General features: G+C 34.9%; 2 protein-coding genes across 2 annotated transcripts; one reads left to right on the top strand and one right to left on the bottom strand.

The window, feature by feature from the left end:
- The first annotated feature begins 1,299 nt into the window (after nt 1–1,299).
- Nucleotides 1,300–3,985, top strand: LOC147532915 (B3 domain-containing transcription factor VRN1-like). The gene is made up of 4 exons (XM_086650662.1): nt 1,300–1,910; nt 2,024–2,127; nt 3,217–3,468; nt 3,583–3,985. The coding sequence occupies exons 1-4, from the start codon at nt 1,550–1,552 to the stop codon at nt 3,829–3,831; spliced, it is 966 nt and encodes a 321-aa protein (XP_086506788.1). The 5' UTR covers nt 1,300–1,549; the 3' UTR covers nt 3,832–3,985.
- Nucleotides 3,986–7,805: 3,820 nt separating this feature from the next.
- LOC147532914 (B3 domain-containing transcription factor VRN1-like) lies at nt 7,806–9,671 on the bottom strand. Its single transcript, XM_086649998.1, has 5 exons — nt 9,594–9,671; nt 9,194–9,495; nt 8,430–8,587; nt 8,177–8,352; nt 7,806–8,086 (listed from the first exon to the last, which is right to left on the bottom strand). Exons 1-5 carry the CDS (start codon nt 9,669–9,671, stop codon nt 7,832–7,834), a joined length of 969 nt encoding a protein of 322 aa, XP_086506124.1. The 3' UTR covers nt 7,806–7,831.

Genomic DNA, 9,671 nt, shown 5'->3' with positions numbered 1-9,671 from the left:
TTTGTGGTGCTTCAGTATTTTTTTTTTTCTTTTCGAGTAATGGTGCTTCAGTATTTTATGCTTTCAACTATCTCTTTAAAGATTAATGAATCAGAAATAGCAAGTGCACTAGTTTAGGGTTTATAGGCGGACGAACGAACCCTCCGAATGGGGAAGTCTGCAATGGTGGGAGGAAATGAGGGAGGGAGAGTATCTCTGCAATTTTGGGGGAGGGAGAGGACCCGTCTCTTATCCCTTGTAAAATCTGTGGAATTAAAATAAGACTACAAGGTAGTAGTTTGACATCCTTCTATCCTCGAAAAGCCTTTCTATGGAGTTTGAGGGTCTTGATGGTGTTACTTATGGTACTTCTCTCACTATTACTCCCTCCGTCCACATTGTGTGTACTAATTTCTTTTGTGATTTATCTCCTTTTGAAGTCCTATTTCGTACTATTTTCTTTTGTGATTTATCTCTTTTTGAAGTCCTATTTCAAAGAGTAGGGTCTAAAATTTTTCTCTTTTCAACAATATCTATTGTGTTAAATAAAGTATGATGACAAATCTTTAACTCTTTCACTTACTATGGTACGAGTTAATAAGAATTTAACTTTGAAAAATTGTTTTACGTTATATGAAAACATAATCAGGGGAAAGGAAATAATTGTTTAGAATTAGCAAAGTGAGATTGAAACCTTAAGTTATTCCAAGTTCGGAAAAATAAAATGATTAGGAATTGATTAGGTCATCACCTTTTGGTTATTATGCCTTCCATTTGAGCTATTAGAATCCTATTTTAGGAAGGAAAATCACCATTTCAACTCTCTGTGAAACACCTTAGTAAGGAGAAAGTTTGTAGAGATGGAGCTCCTCTGTTTCTAGTAAAACCACAACCTTTATTTGGTCTTTGAAAATAGTCATTGACTCATATTTTCTTAGAAAAAAAAATAGTCATCGACTCATATTTTGTTAGAAAAGATACTCATAGTCTTTGGCCTATTATCGAGCTTCATTAAGATGTGATAAACACGATAACCACCGAAATAAAACAATAAATGAACGAGGTCTAAAACGCAACAACAAATTAAAGAGGTCTAGAGGCCGACAAACATATTATTTATACACTTAATAATTCAAATTCAATAACCATGTATTCCACCTATTGATATCGAACTTGAGACTTCCGGGATTTCTGAGTTTATTTGCATATAGATAAACCAACAAAAACAAAAATCTCAAATTTGGTTCTAGAGGCGCCTCCCGTTTGTGCTAGCCTTGTCTACCGTATTAGAATTAGACAAGGGAGTGTTTTTTCATTTTCAGTCCCTGCAAGTGTTTCAACTTTAAAGAACACCCCTACTTTTATGTGCCACATAGGCAAGATGGTGTACAAGGGAGTAAGGTGGGAGGGAACTTTATCATTTTACTTTTCTAATAATGTTTAAATTTACAGCTCCTTTTCTCCTTCAACACCTCCATTTCTTGTTTTGGCAATTAGGTCAAACTAATCCTCATTCACTCACTCACTCACTCAGTTAGAAGCTTTCATTTTTGGGTTGTCAAAGATCACCATGAGAAACAACAAACCTTCATTTTTCAAGGTCTTGCTTGGTGATTTCACCAATGAGCTTAGAATACCACCTGATTTTGTAACAAGGTTCTTCAATGGCATCTTACCTAATGAAGTAGTACTAAGAAACCCTAATGGTATATGTTGGAAAGTACAAGTAACAAAGGATGAAGATGATGAATGGTATTTCAGATTGGGTTGGCCTAAATTTGTTGATTACCATTTTATTGAGTTTGGTGATTTCTTACTCTTCTATTATATGGGTAACTCACTATTTGATGTCAAAATCTATGGGAAAAATGGTTGTGAAATAGATCTATCTCACTATCAAATACCCATTGATCCATTGGACAAGAATATCTGTAAGTAGTAGTTGTTTTGTGATTATCTTAGTATTTGAACTTGAACAATAATCTTTTTTTTTTTTTTTTTTTTTTTATATCAAACTAAGTCTATGATTTTTTATGTGCCACAGTGCCAGCTGAATCATCCAAACAAGTTGAGTCCAAGAGAGGAAAAAATATCACAGGATCATCTCAACCAAAGCCTCCTTGCTTTCTTGACAGAAACTTGATGAAGGTGATGAACTTCCTCAATCTTTCACTTTCATATTCAACAAACAGGCCTTAGCCCTTAATGACGTGGCAATTACTTTTTGACGAAAGGGAATGCCGGAATGACGTGGCAATTACTTTTTGAAAAATTGACCAAATCTGAGCCGTTAAAGATGAACGTCTCAGATTCAAGTATATTTCTCATGCCACGTCATCATCTTCCCCACTTAGAATGAGAGAATACCAGTAACCACTGTTTTCTAGGATGATGAAGTTCTTCAAGAGCTTGACCTTTAACCTTCTTAAGGATTTGTATAAGCTAAGAAACCCTTCCTAATTCCTTCTATATCCTCTGATTTCTTAATCTTGAGCAAAAATTTCTGAGAAAACCAACGGTAAATTAAATGCTATACGGTTTTGTTAAGTGTGATTGAATCATCCCTAAGCTTCTCTCTTCCATAGTTGCTGGGCAAGTGATCTAAAGAGAGCCCTTTGAAAATGTTGGATCTTTCATAGGTTTGGCGTGAGCAAAGGGTAACCGGATCTTGCACAGGTTCAAGAGAAGTTGGGCAAATGAAAAAGATGAAGCATCACATAAATCAAGTTCATTAATCATCTTCTTCAGACCCAATCCTTATGTCATTTTACCCATGATTGAAAAACTAGGGTTTCCTACTTTCTCTGTCAGCACTCTCTCTCTCTCTCTCTCTAAAAGTGAGGAAGATGATGACGTGGTATAATAATTAGTTTTGAATCTGGACCGTTCATCTTTGACGGTCCAGATGTAGTCAACTTTTCAAAACGTGAATTGCCACGTCATTCCGGCATTTCCCTTCCTCAAAAACATCCGTGAACCTAGCATTCCCGTAATGTAAATGGCCGGCCCTAAACATTGGTCAGTTAAGTTTTATGTCCAGTAGAAATATGGGATTTCTAGGTAAGGCCCATGCACTATGACGGCCCGGTAAAAAATTTAGTGTGTAAGAGACTGTTAAAACTTTTAAGCTCCTAATTTGGGGCCAAAGTCATAAACTTAGTGGATATGGGTATGGGCCTTCCTTAGAACTGAAATTATCTGTTACAAATTTCTTAGTTCTTTCACATACTAATGCAGAACTACATAAAAGAAGAACCCATAATCACTGAAGATGAAGAAGAAGAAGAAGAAGAAGAAGAAGAAGAGGAAGAAGAAGAAGAGCAAGAGGAGGAAGAAGAAGAAGAAACGAAGAGATCGAGTAGACAAGGTTATTCGTGGGGGTCTAGAACTGAAGGAAAAACGAAAGCGAAGGAAATAGCTAAGAAATTCCAGTCTAGACATCCTTTCTTCGTAGTTTATATGCGAGAAGCTTATTGTTGCGGTTATATGGTGACGATTCTCAATCTTAAAGCCTTCGTGCTTTGTTAAACTAAATAGGCAATTAACATTTCTTTTTATGTAATTGGTCCACTAAATTGCTAAATGTTTCTTTCTATTGTGTAGCATATTCCTAGCAAATTTGCGAAGAAATATCTGAAGTGCAAGGGCATCAAGAAGGTTACACTTCAAGGACCCAACCAGCAAACACGCAAAGTTGATTACCGTGAAAGGTTTTTTGCAGTTCAATTGACGAAAGGGTGGGCAAAATTCAGACGACAAATTGGTGCGGTAAAAGACGATATTTGTATTTTCGAGTTGGTTGAGAAGAACATTCCAGTTCCAGTTATGAAGGTTCATGTTCTTAAGCAATAAAAATTCTTGTATTAATGAATTATTTAGAAGGTTATCTCCTAGACTCCTATTGTTTTAAATCTTCATTTTAGACATTAATGATGAATGTGATATCTTGTTGGTGTATGAATGACTTTATATCTATTACTATTGTTTATGCAGTCTTATTTTTTTCGCGTTTGGAGGTCGGTCAATCGGCTTAGTGTTTGTTTTCTATATGAAATTTGACTTGGACTTCAACTTCGACTTTACCAAATCAAGTTTCAAAGGTTTGGTCCGGGATGAATACTCCTGCATAATTTGGTATCAAAAAGTCTGAAAACATAGTCGATGGAAAATGCTAGTTAAGATACATATATATACAGCGAATGACGTTTAAGATTTTTTACCACTTCACGAAACCGGCTTTGGAAGGTTGGAAGTCTTGATAGTGTTGAACAAAACCCCTTACTAAAGTGAGAGTGAAAACTTAAGTTATTCCAAGTTGGGAAAATAAAATGATTAGGAATTGATTATGCCTTCTATTTCAACTCTTAGAATTCCATTATCACGAGGAAATACACCATTTTTATAAGCTTCAACATATCTGTGAAAATTAAATAATTGACCATTGGGCCTATTCTTGAGCGTCAACTCAACGTTGTCACCTAATTTTCCATTAAAACAACGGATATGACATATAGTAAATTCGATTGTTTTTTTTTCGGGGAGTATTGCTATTTTTCTAAGTCTTCTATACTAATGGGTCCAACATCAAGCTTCATACTTTGAAGAGATTATCCCACATCTGATATCAAGCTAGAGCCTTAGTTTCTATATGTCAAATTTTATGCTCCATAGGACCATACTTATTATACCCATTAAACCCTATGAAGATCCAACTTACATATAACAACTTGACAAACCAACAATAAGGAAAATCTCAATTTTGGTTCTAAATGCGCCTCCCTTTTGTGCTAGCGGCACCTCTTTTCTACAATTGCCTCTCATAAATTGGATTATTTCTCATCTGGCCCCCTAATTTTATGGCCAATCAGACCCTAATTTAAAAATTTATGGCCAATTTATTACTTTCTTCTAAAAGGACACCTCTTTTCTCTCTCAACAGCTATTTTTTCTTCTTTTGGTTAGTCAATCTCTATATTTTGTTCTTGTCTGATAGAGTTTCCTCTTTGGTCTTTTAACAAAAAAAAAAAAGAGTTTCCTCTTTGGTGCAAAGGCTGCTACTAGTGTACTACCCTGGTTGGCTATTGTGAAGATCTCAAGGATGAGAACAAAAAATCAGATCAACTCTATTGTGAGGTGTACCTCAATAACAAATACTACCACTTGGAGTACTAATCTTTGATGCATTAAATGGTGGACTCTATCTTTTATCATCAACTTTCTAACCAAATTGATGTAAGTTGATAAGAGGAAATCCCTTTCTTGAGTATCCTAAGTATACTGTACACCTTTGTTTATGAAAGTTCGATTTTAACCCCTTTCAACAAAACAAAGAAAAAAGAGTTTAATTTGGACAGTAAAATCTTTAATTAATGTTTATAAAGAGTCAATGAATCAAATTTGTCTTGAAATGTATGTGATTTAATGTCTGAAATCAATAACAAAGACATTCGGAGACATTTGAATTGTTTCAAACGAATATTCGAATAATATACATTTCAGGATATTTCAAATGAATGTCTTGAACGAACAACACAAACAACCAATATCAAGAACACTAGTGGACATTATCCTGAACCACTGCCCCCCATAAGACGTTTTCAAGATGAGCAGAAGAATATTTATTTTATTAAGCGTAACTAAATTTTGGGTATTATTTGTGATTATGTGGCGGTGTCAAGTAGGTGGAGAGCTTGAACGACAGGGATCTGAGCATTTTTAGAAGAGACATTCTATTCATCCCTCCATTTTGATCCCTCCCCCAACCCTCCGCCGATGTGGCAACATATCACTTGAGTGTGGAGCAATTGGAGAGAGAATTGTGAGAAAATATACTCAAGTGATATGTTGCAACATCGGCGGAGGGCTGGGGGAGGGACCAAAATTGAGAGATAAATAGAATTTTTGTTTTTAGAATGCCTTCAAATATCTATATTCGTAAAAATCCCCTCTCCCCTAACCTCTTTTTTTTTTTAGAAATTGACTACGATAATCACTACAGTGGCATTGATACATCAAAGATGTGATAAGTACGATTACTGCCGAATACAAACTCTTACAAGAACGGGCCAAATACAAACTCTAGGTTCTCATGGAGCAGCCAAATGGAAATGTGTATACAAATATTTCTCTTTTTGCCAAGTGAGATGAGAAGTATAACTCAAATTATACTTGAGAAATGAGAATATTTGTGTTTGCCTATCAATGTAAATGATAGATTTGAATTGATTTTGAGTCTGGTACAAAAAAAAAAAATGAGAAAAAATCAAATATCTCCTTACTCTGACTACTTCACTTTTTTTTTTTTTTTGTTAAAGATGACTACTTTACTTGGAATGCATCACCCTTCCTGCAAGCAAGAGTGAATTGTAAAATAAAGGTAATAAAATAAATAAACAAATAAATAAAAAATAAAGTACACCATGAATTTTATTTTATTTTTCTTCACCAAATACCCAGGGGCAAATATGGTCAAAGATGGGAGGTACTCTTCATTTATTAGTCAAACTAACCCTAACTTCTTTATCTTTCCTTGATCTGTCACTCACTCACTATACAAGCCTTAGTGGTGATTTTTAACGAACAACCATAATCTGAAACTAAATTTCTATATGAAAGAGGTTTTAAAACAAGATTTTGGTCTTGTGAGAGCCTGAAATGCCATGTTTTCATTTTTGAGCTAATTGAGAAAAATATTCCAATTTCTAGGGTTTCCTTCCGTCCCTCTTGAATAATATATATTAGAGGGTTTTCATTTGAACTTTGAAACTTCATTTCTAGGGTTATCTCTCCCTCCAATTTAAATCGATTCAATTCACTATTCTTATAAGGATTATTGGCAGTCCTCTGTTCTTCACATAAAGGCGTTCTTAACGTCAAGTTGTCGAATAGGCCATGATCGAGAAACAGCGATTGTGCAGTCGCCGTCAGCATCAGCGACCGATATCAAAGAGATCACTGGATCAGTAGTTCCTTGTCCAAAGAGCTTGGAACCCCCTCTGCATAAGAGCTTACTGTCTTAAAATAAAAGGCACCCAAATTTTCCCCACACCCATTTTCTTTTCTTGAAGGAATTGGATATTCTTTCGGATAATCGGGTTGTTCTTCTAAATCCTTGGTGTAGTGTGAATAATCTATCACACAACCACTTATATCAAATATAGAAACAACAAAATTTGAGTTACCATCATATCGGAATACCAAAAAATGTCCAATATGAATTGAGTAGTATTCCATGAATTCATTCAAACAATTTTTAAGTGAAATTTGACCCCGGATTTTCGTCAATTTCACAGAGTGTGTAACGAAGTGTCCCATTTCCTATTTGTACAATTGAAGCCATCCTTAAGTATCTTTTTCAGACCCCTTGCCAAGAACAAAAACATTCTCCGATCTTGGTTGTAAAAGTAGAGACATTATACACGTGTATAAATTTAAGATGACATTTGCTAATCAAACTTTTGTGTTAAACCTAAGGGTATTTAGTTAGTTATAAATAATTTCTATTTTTAACCAAAGGGAACTTAATTCAATCGACTAATAGATATACTAGTATTTTGCTTTCTTTATGAAGTCTGACTTAGATTTCGACTTAAGCGAGAGTCTGACCTAGATTCATCATCACAGTTAGACAAGTCGCATATGCACAATTGACTTGAGGGTGGAATATATCCCCCATATTTGGTATATGGACGGTCTAAACACATAGTCGGCCACTCAGACGTAGAAATAGTTTGTCAAGGTAAATATTTTTATGTTAATTTAGCCCTATACAAACATCAGTTAGGAAGCTTACAAGAAAACAAACAATTATGTCTTACTATAATTAGGTGCCATATGGTCTAACTTATATAAGCTATACTTCATCTTTAGAGACCCGAATGATTGTAACATTGATTTTGTAATCCTTGGTATCAACCAGCTCCAAAATACAAACATCACCTTCAACCAAATCATTGTCTAGCACAAATTGATTCCAACCCTTTGTTAGACAAGCATACGTTGCAAAGTATGTACCGACATACCACATTCTTCCATCGGGAACCTGAAGGATGAGATTGGACGGTCTCTCATGAAGCAAGTACAACTTGGCGAAGTGACTAGGTATATTCTGCAAACAAAACAAAAATGTTTTTCATAAATGTACTAAGAGGAAGTATGTTTCTCAAATAAACAAAATGTATTAAAGTTAAGAGCTTACTAGACCAAATTTCTTTGAGACATAAGATTTCCTCAAGGTAATCATACAGAAAGGATACTTGGACACAAAAGCTTTAGATGGTTCGAATCCTCTTTCTTTCACTTCCCTCTTATGATCAGAATTAATACAAACACTTACATTTGCTTCCTCCTCTTGATTGAAAAAATCATCTCTACCTGCAGTTTTCTTATCGATTAGACGAGAGAACCAAAAAAAAAATGCCAAAAGCACAAGGTTATCGAAAAAAACTAACCATATTCATCATAACTTTCATTATCAGAATGAATTGAAATTACTTCGACTTCATCGTCAAAAGTAAAATTTATCCCTCCTTCAGATTCAAATCGATTCGACTCATTCTTCTTATAAAAATCTTTGTCATGACTATCATGAATTTTGGTTTTCTTCTTGCTTTGACATTCATCCTTGTAAACTGTTTTAACCGTTTGGTCGAGAGATGCTAACACGAACACAAATCGTATTGAATTTTCTTCCGTTATATTCGAAATAGAAGTTATCGCCCATTTCTACTTTATTTCCTTTGCAAAATTGAGCCCATCCATCAGTCATATCGAGACGCCTGTCTCTCCTAACTGCGATTTTAACAGGCCATAACTTCCCATTAGGATCCTCAAGCATCAATTTGGTCTTAGTAAATAGACCAGTCTCTCTACCAAAACCCCTTGGAATACTCTGCATTTATTCGAACAAAATCTCACAAAATTTTCCATGAAATAGTAGGCTGAGTTTTAATCCAACTTCAAGTCAAGAATGAGACATGGGAATAAGAAAAAATGAACTAACCATATGATATTTCCTCGAATTCCTCGCGTGGCCACTGAAATTTGGACGCTTCTTCATTTCTACTTTCGAAACTCCCGAAACTTCTCTTACTTTTCTTCCAATCTCCACACTCCTTGTTGGCTCAAGATTTCCATCTACTATATGAAACATTCCATACTTGAGTTTCACAAGAACATCAAAATATTACTAGTAGTGAGTTGAGCATTTTATTACCTTCTTCCTTTGCTGGCGTTGGGTATGGGCGTATCAACATGGTTAATATTCAACTCTTTTTCGCACGCATTTCTTCCAAATATTATCACTCTAAACTTGGAATAGGCATAGTACTTGAAAACTATGAAATCCCCAAACTCCAAAGAATGTTGACTCACAAATGCTTCCCAACCATCACAAAAGAACATGTCCTTGTCAATTTCTTTCACTTGTATTGTCCAAGATTTTCTAGTTGGACTCTTGAGGATGACTTGACAAGGTAATTTTCCATCAAAATGCTTCAGAAAAGCAGATGGTATCCTCTAATATACAAGATAGATAGTTTAATCAGCATAGATCAAGATAAATTTACAAAAAACTGCTTGAACTTAGAAAAAGTATTGGAAGAAATACTGCTTACCAATTTCTCATCAAAATCTGCAGCTATTAACACTTTGAAGAAAGATGGGATTTTAGTACTACTACTAGATTTACCCAT

This window comes from Eschscholzia californica, unplaced genomic scaffold, assembly GCF_041429995.1.
Source record: "Eschscholzia californica isolate CP2 unplaced genomic scaffold, dmEscCali1.0.p SCAF_6, whole genome shotgun sequence".
Classification (NCBI taxonomy): Eukaryota; Viridiplantae; Streptophyta; class Magnoliopsida; order Ranunculales; family Papaveraceae; genus Eschscholzia; species Eschscholzia californica.
The sequence above is the reverse complement of the archived record's forward strand: the minus strand, read 5'-3'. Positions and strand labels throughout refer to the sequence as shown.

Bases quoted from the DNA above. Each gene is read 5' to 3' on its own strand.
- LOC147532915 (XM_086650662.1), top strand. From the start codon at position 1,550: ATGAGAAACAACAAACCTTCATTTTTCAAGGTCTTGCTTGGTGATTTC. The intron at 1,911-2,023 runs GTAAGTAGTAGT...TATGTGCCACAG, and splicing joins TCCATTGGACAAGAATATCT to TGCCAGCTGAATCATCCAAA. The intron at 2,128-3,216 runs GTGATGAACTTC...ATACTAATGCAG, and splicing joins TTGACAGAAACTTGATGAAG to AACTACATAAAAGAAGAACC.
- LOC147532914 (XM_086649998.1), bottom strand. From the start codon at position 9,671: ATGGGTAAATCTAGTAGTAGTACTAAAATCCCATCTTTCTTCAAAGTG. The intron at 9,496-9,593 runs GTAAGCAGTATT...CTTGTATATTAG, and splicing joins CAGATTTTGATGAGAAATTG to AGGATACCATCTGCTTTTCT. The intron at 8,087-8,176 runs GTAAGCTCTTAA...TTTTGTTTGCAG, and splicing joins TCTCAAAGAAATTTGGTCTA to AATATACCTAGTCACTTCGC.